The sequence below is a fragment of the Aythya fuligula genome, chromosome 7 (genome assembly GCF_009819795.1).
Source record: "Aythya fuligula isolate bAytFul2 chromosome 7, bAytFul2.pri, whole genome shotgun sequence".
Classification (NCBI taxonomy): Eukaryota; Metazoa; Chordata; class Aves; order Anseriformes; family Anatidae; genus Aythya; species Aythya fuligula.
In genome coordinates, this window is record NC_045565.1 from 16908697 (window position 1) to 16923749 (window position 15053).

General features: G+C 46.8%; 1 protein-coding gene across 1 annotated transcript in view; it reads left to right on the plus strand.

Annotated features, from left to right (window-relative positions):
- The window catches only part of PDLIM1 (PDZ and LIM domain 1), a 40414-nt gene that overhangs the window by 12982 nt on the left and 12379 nt on the right, over positions 1-15053 (plus strand). Inside the window, exon 3 of the mRNA XM_032191685.1 lies at positions 6127-6211. Within this exon, the coding sequence (XP_032047576.1) occupies positions 6127-6211 (85 nt within the window). The remainder of the gene's footprint in view (positions 1-6126; positions 6212-15053) is intronic.

The window sequence follows — 15053 nt, forward strand, 5'->3', positions numbered from 1 at the left end:
GAAAATCTGTTTATTTCCTAGGATTTAGAACCAGCCACAAATTGTTTTCTCTGAATGTGCCTCTCTAAGTGGCACTGCCAGGTGCTTTGCTGCCTGACATGTGAACAGAACTGGAAAGGTCTGCTTTCTGCCTTGGAAGCAGTTGTTTTACAATATTGGCACACACGCCAAATTCCTGCTGGACTTTGTATCTCCAGCAGATTGCTGCTCTCTTCTCAGCCTGTTTGTTCCTTCGTTTTGCTTTTTATTTCAGGCTAGAGAGTCCTCTTAGAATCATAGTTCACAAAAAATGGAGGTAAAATTTCCATTATTGTCTTCATCAGTGTATGGTCAAGCTCTGCATGGTGGTTTTCTTTGGTACACATAGAAAGACCAACCTACAGCAGACTTTGCACTTCAGTTAATTCAGAACCACCCAGTTGCTAAAGCAAGAAATTTCACAGGCAGGGTTGTGAGCCTCTTGGCTTTGCAGAAAAAAGGAAGTTTGGTTTCTTAAGTCTTTGGGAAGACCTATTTTTTTTTTTTTTTTTTTTTTTTTTTCAGTGAGGGTGTGTACCTCAGCACTGACAGTCTAGGGTCAAGCAAAGTGTTGCCCTTGGCTGCCCCCCTCCCAAGCACACCACTGATTTTCCTTTGACAGAGGTAAGCAGCGACATGTCCAGCAGCCTGGAGAATGCTGTCAGCTTGCTTTGGAAGCTCAGTGAATTTGGGGAAATAAACTCACTTTGTTGAGAGAGGTCTCAAGACAGGAAGGCTCGAAAACAAAACTCACCTGATATCCAAAAGGTCCAACATTACCCATGTCACTGGTAATGCTCACAAGGAATTTGGCACACAGCTCTGTGGCTGTAGCTACAGATGGACAAGAGCAGACAAATGCTCATTCCAGTTGCAGTACAGGTGAAAGTAATCTCTAAAAGAAATGGCTTTTTGCCCATGTCACCAAGTTTGTAATGGATCTGTGCTCATGTGCAGCCATGAGCAACTCAAAGGTGAACTGTTTATTTATGTTTGGTGAACAAAAAATAAATATTCCTACAGCGAGCCTGCCCTTCTTTTGTGTCTGGAGGCAGGTTGGGGTGGTAACAGGAGAGGAATATTTGTGAAAAGGGATTGCAAATGTAATCTCTTTTTCTGCTCCTGCTGTCCTTTTCTTCAAATATCCAGCTGTTCTTCTGCACCTCCACTGCCAGCATATGATATATTGATACACCTTTTCTTTGTTTGCAAAACAGTCTGTTACTCTGCTAAGAGTGATGCCAAGGAATGAAGCTATGCATTTTTTTTCTTTGAAAACTGCTCAGATCAGAGAAGTCAGATGTCCTACCAGCAGATGTTAAGTGCATTGTCAAAAAGGATCATGTGTAGATGCCTATGGAGAAGGAGTGAAGGGCAAGGGAGAGAGAGAAATGCCATCTGGGCTTTACTCGGTAGGCTCGGCTGCACCCCCACTGCGGGAAGCTCCCCATCCTCGCTCTGCTTGTCCCTTGTGTTCGGCCGTGGCTGCACAAAGCCACACTAGGCTCGAGGTTGCTTTCTGGGAAGTCTGCAGAGTTTGTTGACTCATTTAGGCTTGCTTTTTGTTTCCCTGCCAGCAAGAGTTTTCCAGCTCTGTCATCTTGCTAATAATGCTCGTGGCCCTGGGAAGGGCCGGTGCTGTGCAGCAGCTATATAAGGCCATGCACACCGGCCGCCCTCCCTGGCAGCTCACCCTGCTGCTCCCCAGCCCTTGCAGGTGCCCGCCAGCAGCTTTTACCAGTGATGGGGGCACTCAAAGGCATTTTGGCAAGTCAAGCCTGGCTTTTGACGTGTTGTTACAGCCTCTTTGGGAAGGCAAAAGCTGTCAACGCTGCAGCTGGCTGGTGGAGGAGCAGTGTGAGCAGCCAGGTGTGCCCTGTCCGCCACGCTGTGATGAAAGGGCTTGTGGTGCTCCTCTGGTGCTGCTACTGAAGCCAGAGTTGCCCTTTTGCTTTTAGTGGCTGTATGAAGTGAAATAAGAAATTAATTCGGGGCCTCTTGTCTCAAGGAAGTTGTGACTAGCATTGCTCTTCGAGATGGTTTTGCTTGCCAAAGAGAATTTGTCCATTAATGGAGGGCTTGCTAAAAGAGTCTGCTGGTGTTTAAATCCAAGGGCACGTACTTCCGTAGCTAACAGGCTGAGTAAACAGGTACCTTCCCGGTAGCCTGAAAGCTCCTGTAGTTAGTCACTAAAGCTGTTAAAATGCCTGCCTAAAACCCTGGGGGCTGTTGAAAGAGGAATTGCCTAATCCTTTCCTTGTTTTTCAGCCGTCAAACCTTCTGATGTGCAAGAAACTTTTCAGTATTTAGGGGTTTAGTTGCTACTTGGGTAAATTAGTTGTGTCCATTCCCGTGTTTGAAACGGGAATGTAAATGTGCCTCTGCCCTGCAGAAGTTACTTTACGCAGTTCCTGGCTACAGAATTAGACCCTCATTTTCCAGCACTGAAGTTTCCCTTGAAGCTATGGCCCAGCCCTGCACGCAAACCCCATTGATAGCAAAATGTAGCCTCTTGTGATGTTTATATTATACCGTGTTCGAGCCAAGCTTCTTGAAAAATGTTGTATTTCACAAATACCTCTCCACATTCTTGCCTTGACTTGCATGCAGTTTCCTTCCTCTCCTTCCTACCAGTACCTTCCCATCCAAGCTAACCTCAGACAAATTTTCTAATCTTGGGTCTTGTTTTCTGCCTGGATGGAACAGCAAATGCATGGCTCACTCCCTGACCCTGCCTTGGTTGCTCACTGTCCTGTGGTGAGGAAACAGCACAGAAGTGTAAACTGCAAACACGATGAAGTTTGTCTATTTGCATGCCCACTATTAATTTGTCTGGCAGTTGTTCCTGGGCTTGTTTGACTGTCATGTTTTTGTCTTCTCTTTTCACTGTTTGAATGTCACTCTCTGTTGGAGTCCCTTTTGCTGGAATATAGAGGAGAAACCATGTTATAAAATAAATTTGGATTTCAGCTAGCCACTCCAACACTTGATTCCTGCTTCACATAAACAATACAAGCACATGCAGATATGAGAGAGATATGACGTCTAACCAATCCACCCGACTCATGTCTCGTACCTGTACTTCCCAGCCTTACAGAAATCAAGTTCTGGGTCAGAAATGGGACATAGGTGAGCATTTGGGTGCTTTTCCTCTTTTTCCTGCCATGCTTCAGTACAAGTGCAGACGCTGATGGCAGGAACGTAGGCAGGAGACCGTGGCCAAGAGCTGGGATCGCAGCTCCACGGGTGGTGTGGTGGGACAGGACACGTACTGTGCTGGCCCCTCCAGGCAGGGCATCCACAGCAAAGCTGCCTCCTCTTTGCTGGGGCCATAAATGGGTGTTGAGAGAGCAAGTGAGGGGCTCTGTGACAGCTGTTGTAAAGACAAAGGGAAGCTTTGTCCTCCTGGCCTTAGAGGGACAACCCTGCTGGCTATTTAACCTATCTGTTTGGATAACTTTTAAGCTGAATTGAAAGTAAAGCCTGGAGTGACCTTGCTGCTTCCATTTATATCCAGTGACAGACTGGAATGGCAGCAGGCTGGGAATCAAACTGGGGCTTTTTGTCTTGCTATTAAAAAAGGGAGAAAAATCTGGTCAGAAACCCAAATTTGGCTGTGGTAACTAACCCAAGGTGCCTCCCAAGAGCTGGAGACCAACGCGCTCTGCCACCTCCAATGTACCAAGCCAGGGCAATGGGATGAGAGCAAGCACCCAGGGACCTGAGGGGAGGTTTCTGCTCTGTGCTCATACACTGGCCTGCTCTGAGATTAAATCCACAGTCTGAAAAAGGCTTTTCGGTGCTTCTGAAATCTGGTAACGCTAACCTGCTGCAAAAGAAAGTACTGCCTGGAAAATACTAGTGAGAATTGGCACCAGGGCTGCCTCATGCTAGAAATCAGCTGAAGTGTTTAATGCTTTCTGAACTGTTCTTTTATCTCCAGCCAGCGTCCACTTGCTTGCAGCCTGGCTGGCAGGGTATTTGATTTCCATGTGCTTTGCTGTGTCCCCTGTATTTCCAGAAGAGGTGAAAACCCAGTCACATGTGATCTGCAAGCATTTCCAAAGAGTAAGGCTTTGCTCTGCTCAGTGGGCTGCTCCCCTCTGTGCAAATACAAGTCTTCAAGTGCAAAAAGCAACCATCTGAGAGGTGTCTGTGACTTTGTTATGCTTGATAGCTGTCATCTGAGTAAAGCTGCTGGTTTCTCTGGCCCCTTAAAGCACTGGTGGCCAGAAGTAAGGTGGGAATGACTGTTTCACGCTCACCTGGGGTGTTGTGCATCCAGCAACAGCAGCTGTTGGGGCAAGACAATGATCAGATTGTCATAGAGTTGACCCCATGCAGCTCTTATGTCCATAGTTGTCAGTCTACGTGTTCTCCAGAGCATCAGATGCCAGGATTTGGGTGAAGTAGGCTGTGAGCTATTGGCGCTGCAGCTGTGCCCACAGGATGCAGTAGCCCAGAGGCAAAGGTTTGCTCTGCCTGACTCATGCTGTGTAAAGCCTACCATCAGGTGTGACCCGTGTCTATGAACTTTCCTGAGAAAGGAGGTACAGCAGGTACAGTACAGCAGGATTCCGTCAAGGCTTCTTCTGTGTAAAGTCCAGAGTGCAATAGCTGCACCAACAGGTAAATAAATGTCCTATAAAAAATCTCTTCCTTGAGTAAGAGTGTTGGCTCCCACCTCCTCCCACTGAGCTACCCTCTGGATGTTAAGCATTAAAATACTATTTATGCAGCAAGTGTCTGGAGTATACACGTGTATCACAGTTAGACTTTTTTGCTTGTTTTTATTTTAAAATGTTCTGACATTGGAGGGCTTTTAGAGAAATGAGGTAGATGAGAATTAATTTACTGTGGGTAGCTCTACACCCTGCTTCTCTACCCCTGTCAGTTTTATAAGCCTTTTCTGTTTAAAGTATCTTTCCAGTTGTCTAGTTAATTCTCAGTGGAAACATTCCTGTTTTGCTAACTAAGAACTTAAACTGTAGCTGGCCCTGGCCCCACAGATATCTGGGAAGAACATCTATCTGCAGTTGCAGAGTCACGAAGTTGCGGGATCTGCTGTCAAAACAGGACATGGCTTTCAAAATTAATCCTAAGAGTTTATCAGCTATCTAGTTGCTGCACCATGCAATGTGTAACATTGAACAATAGGTTTCATTCAGCAATTCTACAGCAACTCATTCCCTACTATTAAAAAGTTTGCAAAAGTAGCACTGTTTGGTCCCTCCTCGATGCTAGCTGCTCTCTGTATGTCTGAGAAATTTAGGTAGCATGTGTTTCCCATAATATATCTCAAGCAAATCTAAGCTTAATTCTTAATTCTCCCTCACTGCTTGCTTGTCTGCTGTTCTTTGGGGCATAGCAAAACTCCAGAACGATGATGGTAGAAGTGATTGGCTTTGGTCAGAGGTCTTGATTTGTGTTTCAGGCCGCTGTGAGTAATTGGGTCAGACCACAGAGCAGCAAAGGTTATGCAGACTTTCCCTTGGACACATTATGTTGTCTCAGTTCTTAGTCCCATCGCAGACTTTGACCCATTTTTTCATAACTCCCAAACATTTCTGTTTGCTCTGCATGGATACCACTGTATAAATAAGGAAATTCTGGAGACCCAAACCAAGAAACATTTCCGGCAGCTCAACTTCAAGAACAAAATGTTCTCTGTGTATTCAATACAGACAAGAATCGTTCCGTTTCCCTGCTACCCATAAAAGCTGAAACACATAGTAATTTGAATTGTCCCACTTAGTTAAAGGATCTGCATCCCAGGGGTATTTCCAGCTTCTGCTGTTGGGTGACTCCCAGCTCTACTGCCCGGGCTGGAGCCCGTGCTTGTTGTGTCGCCAGTGGAGTCCCAAAGGACGAGCCAGGGCAGTCGCTGCTGAGATCCTGTCTTGCTCCAAGGACCTCTTACAGCGTTACTCAGCCATCCGAATTATGTACCTGGAATGAGGCTCTAGTAGGGATTCCCTCTAGTATGGTAGTGCTGCATACAAAATTCTGGGGGAGGTGTTTTTAGCTGATGAACTCCAAACCCTTTAATAACAATAATGTTGCTCTGTGATGGAAGTAGGTTAACTATTGAAAATTCATGTGTTGCAGGACAGAATCAAAAGTCTGGTCACCACTTGTAAATGAAGAGGGGAAGACGCATCCTTATAAGATGAATCTGGCCTCCCAGCCCCAGGTAAGTAAGAGTATCTGCATGATCCTGTTCCCGCTTACTCCTGGCTGGCTTTGGAGCAGTTTCTGGCCTGATCCTCCAAGGAGTCAAGCATGTGTCACTCCGCTGGTCACACTGGGGACAGCGCGTGCCCCTTACCTCCCTTGGAAACCTGCAGAGACAGACAGACAGACATGGTCAGAGCTAGTCGGATACCTCGCCACAGGTAAGCTGCTTGGGACGGATGTGGTATCTCCTGCCATGTGCATGCTCACACCTGTCACAGGGTGCACAGAAGGCACTGTGGAGGTGTGGCTCAATAAATCATCACTACCGTTGCGAAGCCTGTTGATTTTCATAGATAAGAAAGGTCTCAAGAGGAGAGTAAAGTGATTTGCAATGTTTTCTGGTTTTGCTTCTCTTTTTTTTCCTCTTACTAATAGACTCTTATCAGCAGTCTAGCCCTGGAAAAAGTAGAAGAGAAATATATCAGCCTTCTATATTTTTATCTGTGTGGCAGATCTTGCAACTCCTTTCTAGGAGATTGGTTCTGTAAACTGTTGGTAGCCTTGCTTCATCGGTCTGCTGCCTCTGTCAAGTAAACGTGGTAATAACAGTGACCTGTGCAAGGGCATTGCCTGGGCTAGGCTCGGAAGATTACACTGCAGAAATCTACAGCTGTGCTAAAATCAAAGACATTGCTCTGGATTTCACTGGGGTAATGACTTGGATTCTGGCCCTAGCGCATTCCCCCTGTGAGTCTTTCTAGCAAAATGAGTAAAGAGAAAAATAGTTTGACTCTGCGATTAATTAAGTGCTAATATGTCTGTTTGGGATGGAAAGGACCTGAACTTAAAGTAGCATGTGTGCAGCAATGCCCAGCCCAGACCTTGGCTTGGGATCGATCCATGCTCCTTTTCACACCAAGCTGCTGTGTGTTACTTGGCTTGAGAGCATGGTGCTGCGTTCTGCAGGTATTTCATGACTTAGCCAAGGCACAGTGCGAGACTGAGCTGTTTGGACTTAGGTTGGGCTGGGGCCCTGCAGTGACACTTGCCTGTGACACTGTTGAGCTGGGATCTGCTCTGTGTCTTCTGCTCTGAAGATGCTCTGCTGCAAACATCAAGACTGTGGGGCCAACTCTTGCCAAAGGAGTGCGGAAGAGGCTCCCCTGCAAGGCTGCAGAGGGCTGTTTAAACAGCACGTTTTGGGAAAGTGGATAACCCACAGCCTTTGAAAATAACCTCATCTAGTGCTCTCATAAAAGGCAAAGATAGCTCAGTGCCCTGCTGGTGCTTCATCTTGGAACACAACAGAATTTGTCTTGGTGCTTCGTAAAACCCAGTGCTGGCTGGTGAATCTGACTGTGCAGCTGCTTTATGGCACAATTTCACTGCTCACTAAATCTCCCTGAAGCACTCTATTTTGAATAGAACCAGCAGTGAGTTTCTCCAGAACTCAATGTTGAAGGGCTCCAAACACCAACACACAAAGAAAATTCATGCTTCTGAAGTGCAACTCAAGCAACACTACAGGGCAAAGGAAGAGGTGGTCCAGCCACAGTGTCTGTGCCTGTTGTCAGCTGAAGCAGAAACTTCACCTTGACCTGTAGAAATCAAAGTGAGAGCCTTCAGTGGCTTTGAGTATGTGTATGTACCGCAGCCCTGCTTCTCCTGAGTGATCCTTGGATCAATGTTGGCAGAAATCAGGAAGAACTAGACGTAGAAATCACATGATGCCTGGGTCTGAACAGAGATAAGAGCTGGAGCCCAAAAATCTAAACCTAGGCAACCAACTTGATAAGGACCTGTGTTCATTTCAATGTGCTCAGCAGAACTAAGTGAGAAAAAGCCCTGTAAAAGCATCCTCTCCTACAGCTTTTTGCAGGTCCTTACCATGGTGCGGGGCTGGATGGGACCCTGAGTACTGGGGGAGGCAGTGGATGTCCCTGCTTAGACCCCTCCAGCCTGGAGGCAGCTTCTTAGCAGGAGAGGATTCAGCAGGAGACCTCACCCTGGACCAAGACCCTAACCTAGGCATTAACCAGAATTTAGCTAAATGTTCGCCCTTTCTCCCACCCTGGAATTAAACATGGGGCACTATACATGCCAGGAGGAACTTAACTTGGCTCACGAAGCTGAGTTACCTGCTGCAAGGCACCTGCTGCCGCAGCCCCCCTGCCACCAGCCACTGCACCACCACCACCACCCTTTTCCCCCAGTCCAGCCTAGGTCACTGGACAGACATCTGCCACTGGTCAGACATTACACACAGGCTATTTTAATCCCCTGATATCACCTCTTACTTTAACTCATTTACTCTGGCATGTTTAACCCTAATCAATAGTTCTTCTTTAGTCAGCTGTCCTTGGGGGCACTTCAGAGTGCTGGCTGCATATGAGTCAGCCCTTGACTGCCTGGGGGAGCCTGCTGCAACTCTGGAAGAAACAAGGGTGTGAGGAACTAATCTTAACTCTTGTCTTTGGCTTGCAAGTCATGCTTTGCTTCCTAAAGTCCGAGTAAAGGGCATCACAAAGATCAGACGGCACAGGATTCATCAATAGCCCTGGCTGCAGGGTGCATTCCTGTTAAACCCTAGCCTTAGCCCTACCCCTGGCTCTGGCTCTGGCTGCTATGTAGATACCCTGATGCTGCCAGCTTGCAAGTGTGATATGACTGCATCTGTGATACCCACCCTTAACTGACCTCAGCAGAGAATTTGGAGAGAAACTGACTGTAGCAAGATTCCTGTTACAAACCTTGTGTCTAAGCAGGGACCCCTGTTTTAGTCTGGCACTAGGAGCCACCTGTTGCCTGAAAATTAGGCTCTGAGCCCTTGTTATGGTTGATACTAGGAGAAATTTATTTCCTGGTGTAAAAGCAACCCTGGTGTCAAGATCAAACCTGGTGTCAAGCTCTCATAGAACTCTTGCCTTTCTTCCCTTTATTTTGAAAACAAAGCCAGTTAAGTCATCTGTGGTGGCCTATGTGAGTGGTTCTTGCTGGTGCGTGGAGCATGGGGCTTTCCTTCACGTGGGTGTGGACTGGAGCAGAGGAATTTAGCAGTGTGAGCTGTTCGGCTCATGTCTCCAAACCACAAGCTGCCATTTACCCTTCCTGCTCCACAGTGCCTGAACATCCTAGTCTGCTGTGCCAAGGGAAAGTGGCATGAACACCACCAAGTGTTAAGGTGTGCTCTTTTTTTTTTTTTAATGTACACCCATTTCCTTTTTCAGTAGCTGACTGCAGCAGGGAAGGTTTAGTGGTGAGGGCTGTCTGCTCGCAGCATGATGTCAGCGCAGCGTGCTGACTTCTGCCAGATCCGTGGTGAGCCCTTGGCCACGTTTCTCTGGGGCTGCATCTTTGCAGCATGCCCAGAGCCCTCAGCCAGGCTTGCTGCAAAGCAGCAGCAGCATGCAGAAGGTGCTGTGCCTCTATACCAGTGTGGCAAACTGGTAGGAATTTCCCCACAAAGGTGCCGATCTCATTTCACAACAGAACTGTTAGAAGTTGTGAGTGGAGCTGACTCTTCGAAGGCAGTGCTGTCTGAGCTATTTAGTTTTTTTTCTAGCTGCCTCGCCAGTGAAAACAACCCATGTGCTTTCCTTGGCAGCTGCCTTATACAGAGCACTTATTAATTCACTTACCAAAGAAAATAAGACATACTGAGTCCAAGTAGTTCATTTATGGCCTGATCCAGGGTCCTCTGAAGATGTTTCTCATAGTTTTCGCACACAGCCCTTTGCATGCAGAAACATCATCATATATGTAAATAGAGTTACTGCAGACTAAAAAAAAAAAAAAAAAAAAAAAGAGTTTTAAAGCCTTTGCTGAAGAGATCAGGCTGCAATTATTCAAATAAGTTCCCCACTTTCTTAAAATGAGGTTCTGTTTGATGTTGCTCCCAAAATTCACCATCTAAACTGAAACTTCTCACAGCATTTGTCCACCTTTTTTTCCTGTTCCCATTTTATTTGTGCAGTTAAATAACTTAAGTCTTTGTAAATGATCTTACAAAAGAAATTATTATTTTTTTGTTTGTCAAGAACTCTATGACTAAATAGACATTAAGATCTCTGCTTCCACACGTTTTACTATTTGAAATAGGCTTTTTGTTTACTGCTGTAGTCCTGTTAGAGGCTGATACTTGGTGAAATGCTGCGTCTGTCTGTGGAAGTATTTTCCCTTACTTGGAATGCAACTTCAAGATACTTCTAAGGGCCTTTGGAAAAAAAAAAAAAAAAAAAGACATTCCACAACCTCCCATGCATTCCCCAAAGTCCTGAATCCTAAGACTGACTTCATTGTCTGTGCTGATCTTTGCAAATGAAAGAGCTACAGCCTTATTATTGTTTCATTACCATTATCTTTATCTTTCTAAATTAATTTAAACCGAGGCAAGAGTGATGACAAAATCACATTTCATCAAAAGGTGCAGCAGCCTGTCAGTAGTGATGGCTCAGGGGCTGAACAAGCTTTGTTTTGGATGTGGCTATGGCTACATCAGGGGAAGGAAATGACGAGACTTCTTCGTATATTTACTCAATTATTTCACTTGCACTTCTCACCCACATCATGAGGGCGATCACTCAGTGTCATTTTCCCATCAAGAGCTTTTCCTCACCGTGGTGGGAAAGATTAAAATAATGTCTGCCTGTCCCTTCTGCTTTTTTTTTGATAAAAATGATTGAAATGAGGGAGAACAACTTATTCTGGTGACTAAGGTGATTTCAGTTCTTGTGGCACTGGCCAGAGATGAGGATAACTTGGAACTGCCACACTCTGGTAACCTGGCCTGGGCATTAAGCTCCAGAGCCATGGGCTGCTGTGCGTGGCTGTGTTGCCCGTTGGTAAAATGAACCATAAAACTTGTTATCCCTCAGGCTGTGCCAGATTTAGGCTCTCTGGGAGAAGATTTGTCTTTTTCCTGTGTTTGTACGACACTGAGGTCAATGGGGCCGAGGTCTCTGTTTGCTCTGGGTGAGCTCATGTAGGAAGTGAGCCGAGAGAAACCAGTTTTGAGGGTGGTCAACACCAGGACTGTCTTCAAAAAAAGCTGAAAGCTCTCGGTTTGACACCACCTCTTTTTAACCGCAAAAGATACGGGCTTTTAAACTCAAGAATGCTCTTTAAAAAAAAAAAAAAAAAAAAGAGAGAGAGAGAGAGAAATAACATCCAGACGTAGCCAGGGGAGTTCTGGAGGTGAATCATGGTACTTGTGGGATGGCAGGAACAGACAGCTGCTTCTGTCCTCCCGAGGCTTCTTGAGAGAATGCCTGCCCTGTCCCTGTCCCCGTCCCCATCGCCATCCTTGCCGAGTGATGTCATTGTTTCCGCCTTGTGTATTTTATCTCCTTGGATACTGGGAAGGCTGGGGCTATAGAAACTGGGTGTGTGGCTGGCCTGGCCTTTGATAAGGCCTTGCATGCGTGGGCAATGTATGAAGCAATAGGTATATAAAGTAACAAAGTATGGTGACCCGCTGTTTTCGGTTAAAAGGCGTTACCGCATGGATGTGGAATGCTTTGGGGACTCGGAGGGAGAGGATGTGGGAAGCCAGCCTTGTTGTTTTACCCCCCTACAATAACAAAGCCCCAGACCCTTACTAATTTCTAATCAGATTTCAAAGCATTGCAGAAGATTTTTTCCATAGCTGAAAAAACCCCAAACAATAACAGAGGGAGAGGTGAAAATGAAGGCATTTCTCCTTGCAGCTGCAGCTGGTGGGATGCAGCATCAGCTAGAGCTTGCCGTGAAGATGTCCTCTGCAGAGGTGTTGCTGTGTTTTGCTGATGTGCTCCATGGGCATGATGCAGCTTTCACTCCCTGCACGGCCTTGCGAGGGCAAGGACGGGGCTGGGCAGTTTGGCTGCCGGTCTCTGCTCTCCTTCCCCACCCAGAGCATGACTGGAGCGCTCTCCTTTGCTGAGGTTTGGTCAGGGGCCCATTTTCTTCGAGCTGAGTAAACAGTTGGACTGAGAAACGTTTAATCGTGTTTCCTCTTGGCGTGGCTCTCGAGGCGCACGCGCTGGCATTGTCTGCCCCGAGCCTCCGTTTCTGCAGCCCAGTGAGGTCGACAGCTTGGCCGGCTTGCTGCGCTGCTCTGGGGCCTGCAGGGCTGCTGTTGCTGAACTTGCTGGGTGCTTTTTTTTTTTTTCTCAATTTGTACCATAAAATCAGAGCGAGTCCCTTGAGCTCCACTGACACTATGACCTGGAGCTTCAGGCAGTGCCTCAAGTGGCCTTCAGTCATGATTCAGCATCTGAGATGAGTGGCAGGGGAAGCAGCCAGCCATGCCACCAGAGCAGGCACAGCCGAGGGGATTTCACAGGCTCGGGCGTCCCCGAGCGTGGCCTGGTGCGAGCAGGAGGAAGGGGCCATTGTTCTCCCAGATAATTCCCCATGACGCCGGCGCGGTAGGAAATGCTGAGCCGCTTCCTGCCCCGGCACAGGGACGTTGTCCCCGTCCCCGCAGCTGGCACCGAGGTGGCTGGTGGCTCCCTGCCCAGAATAGGCTGCCCCAAAATCCCATCCGGCAGGAGACCTGTGCATATGAACTAGAACCAGGGTCCTACGAACTTCGTTGGTTGTGTGGCTTCTTTTCTCCTTGAAAGCCCACGTCACTTTGAAAGGAAAGCAAGACAGGACTGCTCTAAATTCAGAAGCTTGCTGGCAGAGATGTCTGTGCAGTTGCTGGTGGGTTTTACCCTGGTCTGCCACCCTCCAGCCACCATGAAGACACAGTTCAGGAAAGTATTGGCCACACTCCTCTGTGCTATGGGGAAAGAAAGAGCAGGTCAAGCCCTGCATTTCCATGTGTCTGACTGCTGGCTCGCCTCCGCGAGCAGAGCATCGCTTGCTGTGCTCTTGCAGGCTGTGCTCCCGCTGGGGATGCTGCACATGATGCCTCTTTCCCCCTCTTGGGTTGGTTCTGGAAGATCTGCAGCTGCAGAGATGCTGCAGACCCCAAACATTTCAACTGCCTAAATCTGGCACTGCCCCCACGCAAGTACACGCAGCATCCCGGTGGTTTTGTGCTAACTTTTTTTTTGCTTGCCTGCTGGTGGTCAGGTGCTTGGGAGTGCCACATTTCTGACTTTTTTTTTTCCAGTGTTAAATCAGAGATCCTCACATAAACAAATGATCTCAGGAGCTGGGACTTTCACAAAACTAATGCCCAACACAGGGCCTGGTTGGCAAGTCTGGCAAATCACTATGTAAATATATTTGACAGTGAGAAGAAGTTATCTTTTCATCTTGGTTTTGGTACATGAAAGCACTTGTTCTTTGCAAATTCCTTCCACAGCTCAAGCAGAAAAAGCAGCACAGCACGACAGGAAGCACTGGAGAATTTGGATTATCCAAACGCCCTTTATAATGTTATTGCTCTTGCAATATTGTCTGTAGGCTCTCAGGTTACAGACCTACATTCTTCCTGAGATGGGATTTTTCTAACCTAATCTTCAGACACCACCTTCAGCCCAGCTATCTGTATTTAAGCTATTTTAAACTGCCTTAAAGTCTCCTGTGGGCCTTATCCATGAGTGCTGCTACAGATGACACTTCTGGAAGCTTCATTTATGGACTTGGTTGCCATTACACAACAGTGGGCCACAAGTGGGCCAAAATCCCCAGTGTGGCTTCTGTGCCCAAGCACAACTTGCAGTTCGTGGAGTCAAGGCACTAACATGATTTCAGTCTCTTTTCTCCATCTGGCTGCCTATTCTCTCAACGCTTGTAGGAGCTTAACCATCCTTCACAGAATCACAGAATTTCTAGGTTGGAAGAGACCTCAAGATCATCGAGTCCAACCTCTGACCTAACGCTAACAGTCCCCACTAAACCATATCCCTAAGCTCTACATCTAAACGTCTTTTAAAGACTTCCAGCGATGGTGACTCCACCACTTCCCTGGGCTGCCTGTTCCTTGAGGCCTATGTCACTCTGTCACAGTGATCTGGGCTTGGCTGACAGATTCAGAAGTCCTTGGTGGGGTGGAAACACGCCCACATGCATACAAAGCATGTAATTGAGATGCCTTACTTCCTTAGGAAACCAGATCCTTAAAAAAAAAAATACCCTAAATGACTTCCCTTTCTGTAATTCTTGGTTAGTAGTTAAATGTTTCCATAATACAGATTGTGACATGATTTAAACTTTGAGCCTATGTGACCTAAAGTATAACCCCTTTGTCCTAAAACTCCTGCCTCTGTCTTTCATTAAACCAACTGCTCATACACACAGCATATCCTCTCTCCGGCTTGCGGCCTCTGAATAGAGTTCTAACATGTGCGCTTAATGCTGATAAAAGAGCACTGATACTTTTCCCCATGGTGTGATTTACATGCTGAAGTAATGATTATTTTTTGCTAATATCCACAGTTTCTGCCATGGGAAAGACTATTTTTATGAGCCCTGTTATGTGCTTTGAATGAGATTGTAACAAAGAGAGATTAGCTAATTACTCCAGGGTCTTTCTTCCTTCGGTGTGTGGGAAAGTTTTGTGGCTGACTTCCATTTGTGTTGGGCAAAAAGCCGTGGGAGAGCAGTCCTGCCACCCCACACCTGAACTTCTCGAGCTGCCCTACTGATTTCAAATGGTTTGTGACTCATGAGTGAGTTTGGACCTACACTGCTCTTCTGTAAGGGGTCCTGTGCTGCACATGATGTGTGCCATGGAGCACGATGACTCCCAGCTGTAAGTTTGGGAAGGCAAGCCAGCTGCAGAAGGAAATCTGGGGGCATATAAGTGATTTAAAGGAAAATCTGTAGGAGAATTTAGTCATACTTGTTTCTAACGAGTGTTTATTCTGTAACTATAGCTCTATCAAACAAGTGCCGTGAGACGTTCAAAGGGCAGCGAAGGC